Genomic DNA, 19,604 nt, shown 5'->3' with positions numbered 1-19,604 from the left:
CAACTATATAAATTAAGTAGGAACAATAGCACTTGGAGCCAGTCACACCTTAAATCCTGTCTAGTTTTAGATTTTGCCTCTGATAACATCATTTTGGCGTAGCCTCTGCATCCTTTTAGTGGCATTTAGCAGATCTCCGCTGTGCTTTGCCAATAATTTATTTATTTATGGCATTTAACGGACCTCTGCTGTGCTTTGCCAAGCATTTTCCCCCTCCTCTAATACTACTCTCTGGAGTTTTTACACTCAGTTCCCATCTCCCCCTAATATTTCTCTGGGGAGTCCATAGGCTCCGCCCTTAGATTTAACTGATTTCACCAGCATGGTACTAACCTCTTCAGATTTAAGCCTTAAACCCTTCCAATTCTATTTCCCACAATGCTAGGCTGCAACCCCCACACTAAGGAGTCTGTACTCTGTCTGCTCCAGATGAGTGGATCCAACTCATGGCATCAAGATGTTGGGGTAGCTTCTGGGACCTTATCCACTCAGTAGCATCCAAGACCTTATCCACTCCATTCCCAAGTACTCGGCTTACCTCTGAACCTGCCACTGAGGTTTCGTTATTGGCATGCAATTAAACTACACCTGAGTTGAGCAGGCTTTAAGCATAGGGAGTGTGTACAGGGCATACCACACATCCAAGTTACACAGAAACCCCTTTGCTTTATCTCCGTTGACACCTCACATTACGTTTACTACACATTGCATCCCATGTTTTGGGATTGGCTTCGTTACTTTGCAGGAACCAGTTCCTGTACAGCACGCTCTGTTCATGTTCGACTTTACTCATTACCTCATCTTTACCCTCCCAACTTCTCTTGTCCATTGTTCTCTTGTTCTTAGTAAATGGCTTCCTGGGTGTTCCTACTTGTATCTTAGCTAGTCCAGACATTCTGTCTTTTAGCTTACTGACCCATTTACTTCTCTTAGCACAAACGGTCCATTTTTAGCCTGCCTAGCCAGTTACCTCCCTAATCCTGTCTTCCAAGAAATTAAGCTGCCTCCATGTTGAATTACTCAGGTCAAGCCAGGCCTCTTTGCTCCCGTTTTCAGATGGCAAGGGCAGAACAAGGCCAGGAAAGATCTAGGGTTTGATTTTTCAGAAGTGCTGCACTCCCGCTGTTCCACTTGGAATCTATGGGAACTGGAGTACTTGAACATGTCCAAATATTGGGTCCTTAGTGACTTCCTCAAGAGATACTGTGATCTGCTGGTTCCGATACTGAGCCTTGGTTTGCCCATCCATAACAAAGGGATCATTACTTTACAGGGTCCTTGTTATGTTTATGCAAGGAGGCCATGTGACTGCTCCTAAGGCTACCACTCCTTTGGTTCCAAACACTTTAAAAAGCCATTGCATGACTCCATCTGGTAGAAATTATGCACAAAAAGGGCTATATGTGTGTTCATGTGCTTAATTACCAAAAATGTTTAGTCCTTCAAATTTTGCAATAAATCAACATTTGTATCTCAGATCCTAGTGTGGACCCCTGATGTGAGGGGAATACAAGCCTCTGTGCTCTGGATCCCTGGTGTGTTTCAGGGTCTTGGAGCCTGAACCAAGTGTGGTCACTTCCCCAATCTCAAGGTCGCTAGACACACTCTCCAGGCACAGACCTTCCCTCTAGCGCTCCCCACCACCTGTTTTGGAACCTGATGTCCTGCCATCTAGCCCCACCTTGTTCAATTCACACCCCATTTCAAAAGCACTTAGAGACACATCTATGTCATCCCCTTCCCTAAAGCGAGGGAACAATTTGGAGTCTCTGTCACCCACCAGCACTGGCACCTGGGGTCTGACTCATCTACCAGGTGAGGATTTTCCTGACACAGCCTCTCTGTCTCAAGGTGATGTTGATGAGCCTTGTCTTTATCTTCTCTTTGTTGGCAATCTTTCACTGCCTTTCTTCAAGTAGCTGAGTTTCCAGATGAAGTCTGTCCCTATCCAGCTGTACCTTCTCTTGGCCTATCTGTAGATCTATCCCCAATTCCTGTTGAGGGATACATTTGGTCTTGATAGAGCCCCTATGTTACCTCTGTCAGCCTCTTCCCTGTTTCGCTCTGGGGAGTTGACTCCAAGATTTCCCCTGCCTGCTGGACCTTCTGCCAATGGGCTGGATGTTCTCTGTGAACCTGGACCACCATTCCTCTTCTTGTTGTCAGAATCCAGCAAGCCAACTAGCTATGCCTTTGTCCACTCCTCTGTGTTGAGCTGCTCTTCTCTGAATAGCTCAACTGTGTTCTTTTTAGCTGTTCTTAACTCTTTCTTTCGTCTCTCTCCTTTGGTTATTCCTTTCCCAAAAAGACTGGGACTTTCCTCTGTGCTTTTTCTTTCTGTGGTACTTGATTTCAGTGCTGTTGGCACATATGGTAACTCGCACTGTCATATATCCACCATATGTCACAATTTCTATATGAAATGAATCACTGAAAATTTTCAGTGGGGTCTTACAACTATCCAGTGCCAAACTATTGCCAAAGTATGGCCATGACAGCTCTTCTATGCACACCTTGGTTTGTTGATTCAGCAGCGCACTACTCTGTCACTTCCCGTTCATTGTGTTGTCGAAGAAAAGCAACCTTTCCCGACTACTTGTGTTTTTAGGGGTCACCTCCAAAACCTACCCACTGACGGCTTTCTTCAGAACCCATTAGCTTCTTACTAAGGAATAGCCTGCAAACAAAAGGTGTAGTTCTCTGCCATTAACAATTAAAGCCTCAGAGCTGCTGCCTAATTTTATACTGACTATTGAGGCAAGCCTGGGATTCTCTTGTGGGCTCTTATTTCAGAGTGTTTATGTACTGTGGTCTGTTTGCGAAGGTGCTCAGCTTGCAGGAGGCTGTTTGCTTTTCTAATGCAGCAAGTGCTGCATTAATAGGATTATGTTAATTTAACAGTAGCTCAAAAGTATTTCTCTTTAGCAGGCTGATGGTCCATTCAGCGTTATAAGGTGCAGTTATTAAGCAGGAGGCATACAGTAACGTGAAATGTGTCATCCAGGGGGATGCTCTCCTCACATTGTTTGCAGGTTCTGATAGCCAAGCTAAAAGACATTAATATATTTGTTGCCGTGAGAGCTCTTCTGAAGTGTCTTCCTGTGTGTTACTCCTGAAGATGTTTGAAGCAGGATTTCTAACGTATTATTTGATCAGCAGCTCAGCCAGAAGGAACAGATGACAGCGCTGTTCCCTTTCAGGCAGATAATGAGGTGATGGAAACGGGGGAGGGTGTGTGTGTGTGTGTGTGTGTGTGTGTGTGTGTGTGTATACACACTGTGCCGTAGGTATGTGTGTAGTGCCTGCTGAATATCAAAATGTGGAGAGTATTACTCAGGACTACTTCCCTCAGTTTTTTTCCTGTAGTATATACACGGGGTTGTTGTCAGGGCACATGGAAAAGGGGTTAAAATTTAATTAGAATACATAGTGGTGGCTACTGAAGCTTAACAGAGATTTATATAAGCTGTTAAGAAGTACAAGGCTGCTGTGTGAGCTTCTGGTTGGGCTGAGCTACTGCAGCCATTGGCTGGACTTCAAGCAACACCCAGGGCATGCCTCCGTGTCTGCCCAGGAAGCACAGTGAAAGAGGAGTTTGTTTTAAGATTTGACCCTGGCTTCTCGCAACACCCCTACCCTTTGCACTCGATATAAAATGAAGCTTCTCTAACGGCAGGCATTTAAGTGAGTACACAGAGTGAGTCAGGAAGAGAGAATTTTGAAAGAGTAGATCATGGCTTCGGTGTTCATGTGCGGAGTAGAAGACTTGCTTTTCAGTGGGAGCCGGTTTGTTTGGAACTTGACAGTAACAACTTTGAGAAGGTGGTACACACAGAGAATGAGAGCTTGCCATCAAGTGATGAGAACGTGGTGCGGTCTCAGAGAAGTTTATCAGGTAAACCTATGGCAATCTTTGTTTGCTTTTAAAAATACCAGAGTATTGTCCAGCAGAAATTTACTAATTCCTAGTAGTGGTATGTGTGTATTAATAACGTGATTAAAGAGTCATTTAATAAGACAGCACGTTTGTAGTAATTAACAGCTTCATGCTAAAGTTATGCTTCCAGCCTCCCTTGTGTTAAGATAACTAGTCAGATTTGAAATCTACAAGTCTGAGGTGTCGTTAAATATTTCTGTTCAAATGATTGAATCAGCTCTGTGCGTCTGTGTTGTAAAATCACTGTTTGAGAGGTTGGTGCTGTGTAAAATGCATCTTGCAGGCTGATGTGTTGAAAATTGTTTTTTGAAACTGACTGTCCTTTCTATCATAGCCTTTCAAGAGACTGGTTACTTGCTCTCACAGGCACTTGTACTTTGAATCTGATAGGTTAAAGTCAATACATAGCCTACATTTGCATCAGACTGTCCGAGATAAAAATGCTGTGGCAGGAGAAACTGTCTGTAGCTTTTTTTTTTCCCAGTTTATTTGCATTTCCCAAATAGCTATTAAGGAAAGTTCCATCATAATATAATGTAATACTTTGCATCATGAAATGGTTGTTATCCAAGGAAAGGATGATCAAAATTAGTCCTGAGATAACTGTGCTTTGAAGTATGCTTTAGCAGATGCTCTCTTTACTACTTCTTTTGCACCTGCTTTGCAGACAAAAAATGCAGAAACATATTTGCAAGTATTGTGTTATCCAATCACAGGTGGAGCCAGTTCTTGCTTGCAGTTGGTTTTGTTTTTGTTTTTCCTGACTGTAAGACAGTGATTTTGTTTGATCACACCATAGGGGTAAACGTTTATTACAATGAGGCTGATTTTCCCCTCTATACATTGTATTGTAGCAAATGACGGAGTGTGTAGGAATCTTCTTCTCCAAAACCATCGCTACATAACTTCCATCTGAAAGCCACATAAAGTGGAAATCTGTCCCTACATATGAAATCTTATTTAAATCTCTGTTATGCTCACAAATGGGAGTGCTGCTCTAAAATGAAGGCAAGGTCTTCTGAATGTTGGAACATCAGCTGGCCCGGTTGCATAGAACCTCTTTTTATGATGTAATCCCAGCAAAATGGTACTTGTATGGCCAATATGGATGTACCTCATGTCATTGAATTCCATTCCAATGAAGGCTGGCAGTTGAACTACCTGAACTCCTAAGGGTACGTTAAAAGGTATATGGTACAAAACGGAAGTACGTTCTTAGTTTTCACTCCATCTTTCTGAAGACAAAATCCTAGTCCTTAAGAAAGGCAAAATTGTTGTAGGTTGGAATTTTGCCAGAGTTGGGTCTACACTTAAGTTATGTCAGCACAGCTATCTCAGACAGAGGTGTGAGGAAAAACCACGCTGCTCACCGACATAGATATGCCAGCAAAACCTGCAGTGTTGACCCAGCTATATCGACAGAAGCATGCTTCTTGCAACCTAGCTAACATCATTCAGGGAGGTGGGGTTTCTACACCAATAAAAATACTCCTTCTGTGACAGCATAGCTATGCCAGTATAGGCTCTGTAATGTAGACATACCCTGACCCTGAGCAAGGACTTAATCTGTGTATTTTACTAAAGGGGCTTTAAAAGTTTTCAGAAAACTTTTAGAAGCAAGGGTCATGTAAATTTTTGTTTGTCCAAAGCCACTGAGTGTAACGGTTGATGCTGAGGGTTTAATCTGCTTATATCTTTAATATTTTTTAGTCTTGGGCTCTTATCCTACCATCACATGATTCTCCCTCTACAAAGAAGGCATTTGACATCCTTTTTAAAGAAACCTTCACCAACACATCCTTAACACTTACGGGCATTTTACAGTGAAAATGTGCACTCTGCATCTACTTGTATCCTACTCCTGTACTGCCAAACTCTGCATTTGGCCCACCCTGGAGTGCTAGTGAAAGATGTGTTCCTAGCAGTGGTAGAGAGAGCAGAATGCCTCAAAAGGGCACATGAGTAGCATGATCAGCAGCTGGACTTGTGCATGCTTTGGAAAAATATAACATTTGTTCACTGTGCCAGTGTTCAGCAGTTGTGGGAAGGGCCTGGCCACACCTCCAGTGTGGATAGCCCCACCCCCTGTAGGTGAAAGGACAGCTGCTACATGCATTGGCGGGCCAAACAGCCTAGCGCTTCAGGGAATGCTTGCTCTGTATGCTGGGCTTTGGGGTGTACCCAGCCACCCTCTAGCTATGCAGATCAGGTTTCAACCCTCACATTTTTAAATTGGGTTGTGTAATAATCATTCAGGCTTTATTTATTCATGTGAGAAATTGTTGAATGACCTCACTGAATATTCTTTCCTTGGGGGTTGTATAAATGATGCATCACAATCTATTGCTTTAGGTCCTGGTTCTTCTCCCGTTGAAGTGAATGGCAATCCTCCCATTGATTCCAGTGGGAGCAGGACTGAGCCTATAATTGTTGCAATGAAATGCCACGAGTATGTTTGAACATCCGAGGGTCTAGTTAAAAACATCATTTGATGGAGGGGGGTTGGGTTGGTTGGTTTTGGGGTTTTTTTTTTTTGAACTGTGGAAGCATGGAATGATTGATTTGGGTACCTAGGCTCCCAAGGACTTTGCCAACATGACACTGCATTATAGTTGCAGGGCCCAATTCACCACTGTATTACTCGGAGTTTACCCTGATGTAACTTTCTTGCCAGCGTAACTCCACCCCATTCAATAAGCTTGGGAATCTCAGACCTCAATGTAGTACTGCATCTTAGCCTATATATGAGCAGGTCTCTCAGAGAGTAAAGGATGGTCCAGTGGTCAGGGTACTAGTCTAGGACTTGGGAGACCTGGGTTCATGTCCCTGTGCTGCCACAGACTCTGTCTGACAGTGACAAGTCACTTAGCCTCTCTATGCCTCAGTTTCCCTGTATGTAAAATGGGGATAACATCACCTCCCGCTCTGGGAGGATAAATATGTTAAAGATTGTGAAGTGCTCTGATACCCCAGTAAGGGGGGGCCACATAAGTACCTCAGAAATGCATCTTTATGTCATTCTCATCCTTTTACTAGTGAGTAGAACTGAACAAGGATGAAAAAGGATTTAATTGAATGAAAATAATCACAGCCTTCTGGATTTCATTTGTGTCCCTATTCCAGAGGTGAAATAAGACTGTATATAAAAGATTTGGCAATAGTTACTTCTTAGTAAAAACACTGAAGGGTAATTTGTTCATTGGCTTCAAATATTTCATCCTATATCTCGATTTCCAGGGCATGTATGGTTTAACTAGCTAACAGCTGTGAACAATTAAGAAACCTAGCTCGGGTGGTATTCTTAGAGTAGATACGGTTTAAGACGAGGTGGATGGTATTAGAACTGCTGTTAACTATGAAGAGTTTAGAGATGATTAGATTTGTGTCTCAACTACTAACCTGGGGCCAGTATTCTCTTTTTCAAGTGGTTAAAACACCATTTGCTTTCTCATCACTATAAATCATCATCATAAAGAGAGGGCCAGTAGGTTTTTGTTTCCTGGGCTGGTAAATTTTCATGACTTTTCCTTGCGAGGCTGAGTTTAAAGGGTGAATGAGGTGCCATTAGTATTCAGCCATGAGCCCAACAACCATGCTTAACCTAAAAAGAGAGCTGACACTATCTGTCAGATGGGGAAATAAATACCCTGGAACTTCCGCACTTGCCTACACCTTTCAACTTGATTCATGTGAGGGGATGGTCATGTGGACAGATACTTGGAGGCCTCTCTTCTTGGTAGTGGCACCACAGAGATCTGCCTTGGAGACCTGACTGACCACTCAGTGGCACCCACCCACTGAGACACTTGCTCAGTTTGGACTCTGGTGCAGCATTGGCAGCCTGTCTTTCATACAAAGAATCCCCAGTGGAGGAACTTGAAACGGTCTCCTCCTCAGGAGGCCTGTAAGTCACCTGAGCTGACACAGTTGCCAACTGAGCTGGGATGTTTATTTGCTCAGCCCTATTTATTTGGAGGAATTCCTGCGATGTAGGCAGGGGACATGGTGTCCTTCCCTCTTAAATAACCTCTGAACCCTGGATAAAAGAACAAAAGGTACTGTACTTGAATTTCTCCTGTCACAGAGAGCTGAATCTGTATGCCAAGGCATCTTGTCTCTTACATACAGCATAGAGCATCCAGGAGTCTACCCTAGAAACGACATTGAAAGGTGCGAAGTGCTGATGGAGTGGTGGCACGGACATTCTTTGCAACTTTGGCAAGTCAATAAGAGCGAATACCATTAGGGCTTGGACAAAATCCCAAATAAAAAATGCAGCTTAGACGTCTCCCAGCATGATACCCATTTGGTTGGGGGAGGGAGGAAAGAGGGTGTGACATCTTTGCAATAATATCTGTAGCTCTCTGGGGCCACTGGGAAATGTTGTTATAGGAGACCCTCTGGGGTGCGCAAGCTCATTTAAGCATCTATGGGTGTCGGGGACATTTCTTCTAATATAAAAATGTGACCTCATTTGCCTCAAACAGATTTCTCTCTTCTGAAGTTAAAGGCCATCTGTGTTTTACCTAATTTCAGTGCAGGTAAAGAGAAAAAAGAACTGGGCTAGAACATATTATGTAGGATCCTCTCTCTCTTTGAGACTAATGAGCAATGTTGGGTACACGAACCTGCTGTACCAACGCTTTTCCCACCTCGTAGCTATTTGTCATACTACTGGCCTGATTATCGCTGAGACTCCAAACTACTGTGCATGTTACTTTGCGTGCATGTACCCCAGAGCATTCTCTTCCATCGTTCGTACCCGCCCATCAGGCGACAGAATTTTCATGCTCTGAGCCCACTGGAGCAAACTGAGGACATGTGGACAAGTGAGTTTTGCAAGTTAAAACACAACTGACTCCAGGCTCAACTGTTAGTGTTGGCGTGTGCGGGTGTGTGTACCACGCATACATAAGAGGAGAAACCATTCTGATGCCAAAGGAAAATCATGCAATAAAAATCCAAGGCACCATTATAAGCATATGTCTGACATAAAAACAGAGTGGGGAAGAGGCACCTCTGAAACTAGGTGTATAACTGAACAACTTCCATCTGTCAGAATCTGATCTGCAGGTATGTACGCTGAACTTGTGATTTATAGACAACGCTCATTTTAATCTCAGGAAGGTTGTTTCCTCCAGGTCAGGTGAAGAAATTGCTGATGAAGCAACAGTGCAGAAGCTTGGCACTCCATATGTCTGCTCCACACCTAATTTGGGGTGGAGGAATAAGAGGAAATAGGGAAGCAGAAATTCTCCATGGCGCAAATGCAGTTAGTTTGGACAGCTATATCTACTCATTTCCTGTACTACCACACCCTACCATTTATTTTTCTTACAGATATTGACCAAAAATGTGAGACTTTCTAGTTTTTTCCTTTTCAAGGAAAGAAAGAAAAGTCAATCCTGTTCCATAGGCCTGATCCTGAGGAGTGTGGAATACTCAAAGGAGTGGGGGTTTAAGGGTGTTCAGCACCTCACAGGATCCAGCCCAATGGCCAGTGCTTTTGCTCATGTGAGTCTTCAGAACACCTAGGTCCCCCTTGATGGGCCGAGGCTTTTAAAAGTGACCACTGAGTTGAGTGTCCCCATGTCTGGCCAACATGAGACACTTTTAAAGGGGCCTGGTTTTTAGAAAGTGCTGAGCACCTGCCGCTTTCAAGTGTCTCAAGCTGAGCACCCAGGATCATGAGTCCCTTTTGAGAACCTTTGGTGTGGTTATACGTCAGTTTTGCAAAGGGATTTGAATCAATGCAGTTACGCCTTTCGGAAATATTTTTTCTGTATTTTTATTTTGGACTTTACTACTGATTATTTAAAAGATCCTTTTTTTTTTTTTTTTTCCCCAAATACCCCTCGCAAACAGAGAACATTCAGACACAGTGCAATGGCTTTCTTTTTAATCAGCAGCTGAAAGCAAGTTTTAAACTTTTTTAATACCTTCTGAAGTCTTGAGAACAGAGCTTTGCTCAGGGCACACCCCACCCTGCCAGTTCAAAATTAAGTTTAATTTTACACATTCGACTTTCCAAAAACAACTTTCCAAATATCTTTGTCAGACATATTTCCATTTGAACTCATGATATAACCGTTTGTTTGAAAGAGTTTGTTCTAGTGAAATAATTTTTTTGTGCTGCCTCTTCGCTCCCATTTTAGCAGACAAACTTCATAAGCAGACTCTGAGCTTCATCTCATTTCCTTCTAGATGTCGCAGTGCCAGTTTCAAAACAGAGGCCTCTATTCACTAACCATTTATATTAGCTGTGATTTTTTTTCAGTCTGATGTGGTTCACTAATACGTTAACATTTCAAATGTAGCTGGTGTTAGTTTTCAAAAACAAACTCTTATAAAGGTGTCCAATGGGGAATCTCCTTGTATTTCATTTCCACAGATGTTTCAAACTTCTCCAGAAAGTTTGGTTAATTCCCTTTCACTGGATGATGGGTTAGCATAAATGGAATTTAGGGCAAATTTTAACTCACTGTGTTTCTTCATTTCTGTTTTGTCCTTTTTGGTTTCTATTGTTGTCTTTCCATTTGCCTGGGTTCAGTAAAGATCAAGTGGACAGTGAGTGCTTAAAATAATACTGCAATATCTTTGTCTTCTAGTTTTACTGTCCCTAAAAATCGGGGCATCACTCTTAAGACATCGGAGTCTTAATTAGTCATTAGTAATTCTACTGATCTGCTGTACAGATGGAGACAAGCACATTCTCAGTGACTGCAAAGAGGATAATGTTATCAGCATTGGGATAGATTAGCTTAAGTTATCCTTCCACACATGCACATTCATTCTTTCTCTCTCTGTAAATTACCATTTCTTTAGATTTGTACAAATGCTTAAAAATAACTAACATAAAATTACAAGGCAAATAATACCCTGAATGTGAGGCAGTGTAATCAATTCTAAGCCTCCCTCTGCAAGCCGTGCAATGTAACACTCAAATTGCTGCCCTCTGCCATCATCCTTATAATTCTCCCCCTCCCTATTTTCAAATGCCCAGGAAAAATATATATACTTTGCTATGTGCCCTGAAGGTCATTAGTCTAGGCTATGTCAGAGCAAAGGGGGAGCAAATTCCAAAGCAGTTAGGGCCCTTGCAGAGAAGAGAGGCAGCTTTTCCAATTGGAAGGTTCTAAATCATTTTTAGGTCAATTCCTTAAACTTCACCTAGAAATCCTGAATGAGAGTACAAATGGGGACATGCTTATTTTCAGCTTTTTTTTTTTTGTTATGTTTAAGTGTGCTAATTTCTTGTCATGCAAACATTGTCTGCCTCTCTAGCTCTGTCTCTGTCTAATCACTTGTAGGGTCCAAGAACCATTCATTATTTGACATTGTTGAAATTCACCTGGATTAAAGATGACCTGTTTGCATCCCTCCATTCAAGGGTCTGTGATGTTTGTTTGGTTCATTATGTATCAGAAATTCCAATGTTGTAAATTTCACTGACTTTTTACTAGTATTTATTAATTCATATTACAGTAGCCCCATAAGGATCAGGGCCCTATTCTGTTGTGTTTTACTTCGTACAAACACAACGTAAACTAAATCTTGGCCCCAAACAGCTTAGGTCAGGGAAATAAAGGCACAGAAATGAAGTGACATGTCTCAATTTGCAGGTTAGGGTCAAGCCAGGATTAGAACTCAGGTCTTCTGATTCCCATTTCTAATCACAAATGTTGAACTGCCACAAACTTAGAAACAGAAGTTAATATTAAAATGGATGACAGCTAATCGTATGGCCTGGCATAGAAAAAAACTTACTGTCAAAGTGGCACACCAATGCTTTAGATTTTTACAAACAGGAGTAAAGGGCAAAGAATGGGAGTTAGGAGACCTGAATTCTAATGCTGACTTGACCCTAACCTGCAACCTGGGCCATGTCAATAAATTAGACAACTATTGGTCATACTTTAAACGTTGATGTCATTAGCAATCCCAAGATTAACCATTTTCATATACAGGTATATGGATACACTACTCTGTCTTTTATTGTTGTCTTACATGTGGTTTGTGGAGATGAAGACTGTCTAGGATGCTTGTTTGTTTGTTGGGACTGTCTGCTCTCTTGTTTGTTTGTTGGGCTATTTTGCCGCCTCGTTTTTTGCTTGTTAGCTATCCAGAGGCCTCTGCACATGGGGTACCAGTATATATAAATAAAGCTGTCACGTTATTTATTGTTCTCTTGTATGACTTCTGGTCCCCCCAAAAAGGGCTCATCTAGGAGCATAGAATAGATAAATGATTATCTCACGGTGTGGTGTCTCCATTCCCAGGGCTCCAGTGCCCACTCCTCTTCATTGTTCAAGTTAAGACAGATCCTTACAATGCCAGTGAAAGCTGCGGGCCTTGCAGAAGTGACATACCGAGAGCGTGCAAGATGTAACGATGATAATAGAATCATAGAATATCAGGGTTGGAAGGGACCTCAAGAAGTCATTTAGTCCAACCCCCTGCTCAAAGCAGGACCAATCCCCAATTTTTGCCCCAGATCCCTAAATGGCTCCCTCAAGGATTGAACTCACAACCCTGGGTTTAGCAGGCCAATGCTCAAACCACTGAGCTATCCCTGGCCATTAGTGTCTGGCCATTACTCACAAGTTACCCTCTGCCTGCTTTTGGACCAGACCATCTAGGGTTTTTATCCCCAGATCAGGTCCTCTGCTCTCTGAGGTGTCTGGGTGGGGTGGAGTGTGCTACTGTATCTGGTGCTACCTGCTGGGAGAGAGCTTCTTGCATACAGCCAGCTCCTTGGTTGTGATACACAGGGGAGGAGGTCAAGAGATTGGAGAATCGTGTCGGAGTAAGTGGGATACATGTAAGGGCAGGGGCTGGAGATATAAAGAGGCGGCGTGCAAAGCTGAGGCAGAGAACAAGGAAAGAAAGTGGGATAATGGGACAAAGAGGAGGAGGGTGGTGGGGGAAAAAAAGGATGGAGAGAGATGGAACAAGAGGACAGAAAATCAAATCCTGTTCCTGTTGGAGGGTATGGCTAAATTCCCATGGATTTCAGCTAGGACAGGAGGCTATTTTCCAGAATGAGTAGCACCAAGAAAGAGGGAAAAGCAGGGAAAAAAAAGCAGGAAAAAGAGAATAGACAGATGTGGGGGAGGGAAAGAGGGAAGAAGGGTTGTGGTTACACACACAGAGAGAGAGAGAGAGAGAGAGAGAGAGGAAGGAGTTCCTTAACAGTGGGGTTTTTTTTTGTTTGTTTGCCTACCAGAAAGGTAGCAGCTCCTCCATCAAGGCAAATGCTCACCAGGGAATACTAGAGCCTGACTTTATAGCTGCATTCACAATACTGCATTTGTTGCTCACAATTATTGCAGTTGCATGGGCAGGAGTGGGGGGGTGTTGCAAAAGCCAGTTGTGAGTCTAAGCCTCCATTTGCACGTGCAATCACAGCAATTGCACCCACACATTAGACATGAAATTGCCCATCTGTATTTTTAAAATTTGACTCCATTGGGGCAAATTCAGCCCTGTGTAGATGAATAACTCCATTGAAGTCAACCAATATGCAACTGTTCTTCCCACACCTGAATTTGACGGGGAGGGGGTGTCAATTTAGAGTTGGCCACGAATTGTGCCTCAGCTGAAAGCCCTGCTGCTACAAACCCGAAACACCATGAAGGAATGCTGCTCCCAATGGCATTCTCCGTTTGCAGAACTATAGTTCGCTATTAGACACCTACTACTTTTGCCCTTGTAACCAGTCAAAAGACTGCATGTCCCTATATCTCCCTGCCAGGGCCAGATTAACCATATGTGGGCCCGGTGCCAAACATATTTGTGGGCCCCCACGAGGTGGGGGGATTGTCCTCAGTGCAAGGCAGGGGTCCAGGGGCAAGAGCACAGTGCGGGGTCGGTTCCCGGAGTGAGGCAGGAGTCATGGACAAAAGCACAGTGTGGGGTGGTGGGGAGGTCAGTCCCTGGCCAGAGTGAGGCTGGGGACAAATAGGGCAGGGCGGGGCGGACAGGATCCCCCCGGGGCAGCATGGAGCCAGTAACTACCTCTCTCCTCCAGAGCCGGGTTCTTGGGAGTCAGTTCTCTCTCTCCAGCTGAGCTGCAGCTCCTCCAGGCAGCAGTAGCTGTTCTTCCCACCCTCCTCTTATTGGGATCCAGGAAGTGGGTGGGCAAAGCCCGCCCACTGCTAAAGGATTCCCCTCCCTCCCCAGCCGAAGAGGGGGGTCTACAGGACCTGGAAAACCAAATAATTACGGGGGACAACTAAAGAACAACAAGGACAGGAGTGCAGTCAAAGGGTCAAATGAAGGGAACCGGATGGGGACACCGAGCAGAGAACCCCGGACAGCGCCCACTGCTCCTCAAAGGCGTCAAGGGAGTCAGTGGACGCCGCCCAGAGAAACTCTGCCCGGAGGCGTGAACGGACGGAGGATCGGAAATAGGCCCCACAGTCACAGGAGACTCCATTGGCCAATCTCCTCACCCTGGTTTTATAGATGGCCACTTTAGCCAGGGCCAGGAGGAGGTTGACCAGGAGGTCCCGTGACTTAGTGGGGCCACGGACAGGGAGTGCATAGATAAGGAGGTGAGGGGAAAAGTGCAACCAAAATCTTAACAAAATATTCGTAAGGAGCCGGAATAGGGGCTGCAGCCTGGTGCGCTCCAGGTAGACGTGTGCCAGGGTTTCCCTCACGCCGCAAAAGGGGCAGGTGTCCGTGATTGGGGTGAACCGCGCCAAGTACACGCCCGTGCTCACGGCCCTGTGAAGGAGCTGCCAACTGATATCCTCGGCGGGCCTCGGGACCAAGGTGGAATATAGGCCAGCCCACTGGGGCTCCTCATCCTATAGAGGTGGCAGGAGGTCCCGCCACTTTGTGTCGGGGCGGGACACGAGGGTGAGGACGTGAAGGGTGTGGAGTACGAGCGTGTATAGATGTTTCCTTGGCGCGGTCTGGAAACGGACCTGCTGCAGCTCGTGTAGCCGGCTCACGGTGAAGGGGCGGGGGTGGGGGGTGGGTCAGTCGGGTCCACGTGGCAGAGGCCCGATGAAAAAGTCCGGAGGGCCTGGCATGGAGGGTGGGCGGAACCCTTAGGACCTGGTCAAGGTAAACCCGAGCAGCGGGCGGCAAAGCTGCCCTCACTTCCTGAAGTACGCGCAGGGGAGTACGAGGTCTGGAGAGCCCCATGCGCTGAGCGAGCGTCAGGGGATCCAGCCAGCCTCCCCAGTCGTAGTCCAGGAGGTCTCTGACTTTGGTGTTCCCACCCTCCCGGCGGGGAGTCATTGCAGTTACTCCTGTAACTGGACTTTGTGTCCAGTCAGCAGTGTTGACTGGACGCTATCAGGTCCACTTTTCGAATGGACTTTCTGGTCAAAAACCGGACAACTGGCAACAAGGGCACCGGGACAGGGGGCCATGGCCCTGTCACTTATTTTTCCTGCCTTAAGTGTGAGTCAGGGGGTGCGGGTGGAGGTGACGGCAGAGACGAACGAGTGGCAGGGCCTCAGAGGAAGAGGTGGAGTGAGGGTGGGGCCTCAGGGGAAGAGGCGGAATGGGGGTGGGAAGAGATGGGGCAAGGGTGGGGCCTTGGGGCAGAGTGGGGATGGGGCTTTTGGGGAGGCAGGGCCACACTTTGGGTGTTAGTGGCCCACCCACTTCTAGGGAGCTTCCGGCACTTCTGCCTGGGAACCATAATGGGCCCCTTCTGATTGTGGGCCTGGTATGACGGTGCCATTGTAAACCTGGTAGTCCTCCCTGCACCCAGAGGCACACTGTGTATATATTTTTTCAGATTCTGATCTTTTTTTCGCCTCTCAGAAAAGCTGCATATGCCCGAAAGGTACAACCGAATTATGCAGTGCCTATGCTGGGAACCTCCCAAGGGCTTTGCAGCCTTCTCTCTTTCTTGCCACATGTCCCTGTTATTCCTAACCCAGGTGGTTGTTCCACTCAGGGCAGAAGTTGGCATCACACCGGTTACAGTCACATTTTCTGTTACTGCTAAAAGGAGAAATGACTCACTGTCTAGTTTCCATCTTGGTTCTTGGGTTTTTTAATGACATGAACTCAATTTTTTACTAAAACCGTGTCAGCTGTTACCCATTCATTTAACTGCTGCAACCCTGATTTGTAACTGATTGAATCTGTGTGAAATCCAGAGCCTTACTTCTGCAATGTTGCCAGCTCTAATGATTGTATTATGTGTCTCGTGATCCTGGGTACTATTCTTAAAGCATCAGCTCCTGGAGTCATGTGATCAGGTGGGACTCTCAGCTTGCATTTAAAAAAAAAAGTGTGAAAACATGAGCAGAGTGCACCCTACAGGCTCTAAAGCCAGAAGGCAAATATAGAGAACCAAAAAGATATATTAGAAATCTTGTGATTTTTAAACCAATCTCATGGTTTTGGGGGCCTGACTCTCAGTGTATGAATGTGTGGGTTTGGCGATAGTGTTTCTGCTTCCACTGTAGTCAATAAAACCCATGCTTTTAAATCTGGTCTGTAATTTGGATGCCCCAGTCGTTAGAAGTCCAATTTTAGACATGTGAGGCTGCATTTTCAGAAGTGTTGAGCATTTGCACTTCCCATTGATCTCAGCTGGAGTTGCAAGTGCCCAGCCGCTCTGAAAATCAGACCGTAGGTATCTCGATTTGGGGACTTGTGTTAGGGTGCACAAACCCCACCCTGGGCCCAAAGGTGTTAAAGGACAATACTGGGCCCAGATAACCCCATCCTTCCAGGCTGGCAGAGCATGCTGTGGCTAGAGGAGCAGGTTAAAAGGAGATCAGAAGCCCAGGGGAAAGAGGATGGGAAGGTGAACTGGCTGGAGGGAAGATAAAGCCTTCTCCTGGAAGCCGGATGGAAGTTTGACCCTGAGACGGATCACAGCTCTGATAAGGACCCCCGATAATCTTCTCCAACCCCGCTTCGAGAACCAGTATGCCCTGCCGGGCTCTGCTCATTTTGGACTCTGTTAAATTCTGGATTATTGGGACCGTAGGGGACCATGCCCCAAGCAAAGGAGGGTATAGGTAGGAAGTGGCCCAGGACAGCACACTAGGCATTTCATCTTGGAGGATGTTGCCGGTGCAGCTCCTCAAAGGGCTGGAACCCGGTGGAGAGGGAGGACCCAGGTCCCTCTACCAGGCCCGGTGGAGAGCATGGCCCCAAAGCAGACTGAGACTGTGACATCTTTGGCCAAAGGGTAGGATCCAGATATCTCTGCCCTCCTTTTGCCTGGGAGATGACAGACTGGAAACTCTAATCAGAGACCAAGGCAGAGGGTGAATTCTCCTGCTGCTAGCTCAGCAATGCTTCCAGAAGGTGCCTTTTATACTAACCTTGCCAATCCAAAAATTAACAATGCAGCATGTCCTTTACAAGAGTCAGATCTTGCTCTTGTTCTTAGCATGTGAGCTTGGAAGATTATATGTAATAGCATCCCTCAGGGATGCCTGCCATAACAATACCTGCGGCTTCTCCTGCCTCACTGGCATTGAATTGGAATGAATAGAAGTTCCTTTAATGCCCAGTGTCTGAGCAAAGTTCACATTTTGGGTTGGGGCTAGAAAGCAACTTCCATACCAAGCAATGAAGTTCTAAACTCTAGTAGTGTACGATGCTGTCTTCTTTATATGCAGGCAGTTTCTGACCATCGCAGCATTGTTTACTTGGACTGGAGAAATAAGATACAGCAAGGCCTAGAGACCAGGGTAGTCAATAGGTGGACCATGTGCCAAATCCAGACCCCCAGACCCTTTTGAACAGACCCCAAAATCTTTGTATTTACTTATTATCATCACTATTGTTATTATATTTGTTATTTTCTGGAGTCTGGACCTTGTCTATACTTTGACCAAGAAATTTGGACCTTGACAAAAAATAATGGATTACCCCTGCTTTAGACCCAACGTTCAATCAGGCCATCAAGGACTGGGCGGGTTGGAGGGGGTGGGGTTTAGTACCAATTCTAACGTATCCCAACCATTGCCCCATGCACAGATTTCTGACTGAAGTTAAGAGGCATCTCTGTGCCATATGGCAGACAGCCTTTCCTATTTAGCAGGGGCAGCCCCAATTTTGAGCCAAATATTTTTTCCATTCTCTCCCTCTGAAAAGTTCTCCTGGTTTAATGTACAACAGTGCAGTTAAAAGCAGACATGCCAAACCCGCAAAAAGACAGCAGAAATTGGGCTTGTTTTTGGCTTAATTGGTTTGTGAGTTGCTTGTTGGCTAGTTTTTGGCTTGTTGTTTGTTTGTCTTGTAGCTTGTTGCTTCTTTTTTTTGATCGGCTCCCGGCAAGGGGGGCAAGCAGGGGCAAGGTGGGGGGAGAGAGTCTGGGGTGCACAGCAGGCCCACCACAGTCCCAGACTGCACGCCGGGGGGATCTAGTCACATAGAGTGTTGGGGTTCTTAAGGATTGGCTTGTTTTGAAATGGGATTAGCTTGATTTTTGGCTTTTTGTGAAAGTCGGGGTGCTCATTTATCGCGTGAAAGTTGGCAACTGTGGTTAAAAGGTGTCCCTGGTTTTCCTCCCAAATGTTCCTACAGATAAATCAAGGGTTAACAGGTGTGCATGTCAGAGGCCAGGTATATATATTTGGCTCTTAGTTGGCCACTGAGATCAGTTTGTCCCCAGGCCCGCTCATAGATGCAAAGAAGCATCCAGGCTTCAGAAATGGCTGGAGCAAGAACTAAACCCAGATCTCCTCACTCAGTGCAGTGCTTTAAACCTCAGGTTTGCACTAGTTTCCATTGCCCCTTTCTGCCCCTGGCACTGTGGGCATGGTGTAGAGCTGGGTATGCTGACTCCAATACTCAGCTGCCCTTTTAAGGGGAATCTGCAGCAGGGCAATGGGGCTGGGTGATATCTAGTATCTGACCCCTTGTGAGAGGGCTTGTTGCCACTGGGCTGGCTCATTCTAAGATGACTTTGATAGTTGCTGGGTTTTATTTTTCGCTGGTTAATTTGATCGCAAAAAGGGGTATTGTTTAAAAAAAAATCAAAAACTTATTTTTTCTCCCTTTCAAATATCAGACTTCAACATCTTGCATCCCCTGACTAATGCTGGAAGGGCTTTTGTTTCTGAATCTGTAATCAAAGCAACAAACAGTAAGGTCATTTCCTTGAGATTATACGGCAACGGAAGAAGTCAGGGATTGTGTGTCCCTACTTCCACTGGCTCAGATTGAGAGAAAAATACAAATGTTTAGTACATGTACTCTTTGATGTGTAACTTTTTGGGTTTCTCCAGTCCTTTTAAACTACCAGAGTTTGTGGCTTGGAGGTAAGAGAATACATTTATTTCTAATGCTTACCAGCTGCAGATAATGTTGTTTATTGCTGTTGCACTGTGTCCTGACTTAAACAGAATAGAGCTCTGCAGAGGTAAGAGTTACAGGCAGCAGGGGAGCGTGAGGACAACAGAAAACAAGTGAGCTTGCTCTTGGATCCTTTCATGGCACAGACTTAAACATTTGTGTTAGCTCTTTTTCTAAAGATTAGCTCTCCTAACTTTATTTGTGGGGAGTGTTTGTTTGTTTACTCTCAACATTTACAGCTGCTTTCCCTGCCATTGTTCTAATCACTGCTTTGGCTTTTTTTTTTTTTTTTTTTTTTTAATGAAAATGCTAAATCTAAACAAGCAACTTTGCTGCTGGACATCAGGTCCATCCTTTTCGGTTTCGCAGATAATGC

The 19,604-nt window shown here is 45.1% G+C and overlaps 1 protein-coding gene across 2 annotated transcripts in view; it reads left to right on the top strand.

Moving 5' to 3' along the window:
- FRMD4B (FERM domain containing 4B) overlaps window positions 1–19,604 on the top strand; it is a 192,971-nt gene that overhangs the window by 72,949 nt on the left and 100,418 nt on the right. Inside the window, exon 1 of one of the 2 annotated variants that reach the window (XM_074957463.1) lies at window positions 3,398–3,895. The exons of the other annotated variant lie outside the window; for it this stretch is intronic. Within the exon in view, the coding sequence (XP_074813564.1) occupies window positions 3,734–3,895 (162 nt within the window). The 5' untranslated portion in view covers window positions 3,398–3,733. Of the gene's footprint in view, window positions 1–3,397; window positions 3,896–19,604 lie in introns of those variants that run through there. 2 annotated transcript variants of the gene reach the window in all.

This window comes from Natator depressus, chromosome 7 (genome assembly GCF_965152275.1).
Source record: "Natator depressus isolate rNatDep1 chromosome 7, rNatDep2.hap1, whole genome shotgun sequence".
Taxonomy (NCBI): domain Eukaryota; kingdom Metazoa; phylum Chordata; order Testudines; family Cheloniidae; genus Natator; species Natator depressus.
This window is presented reverse-complemented; position numbering and strand designations above follow the sequence as displayed.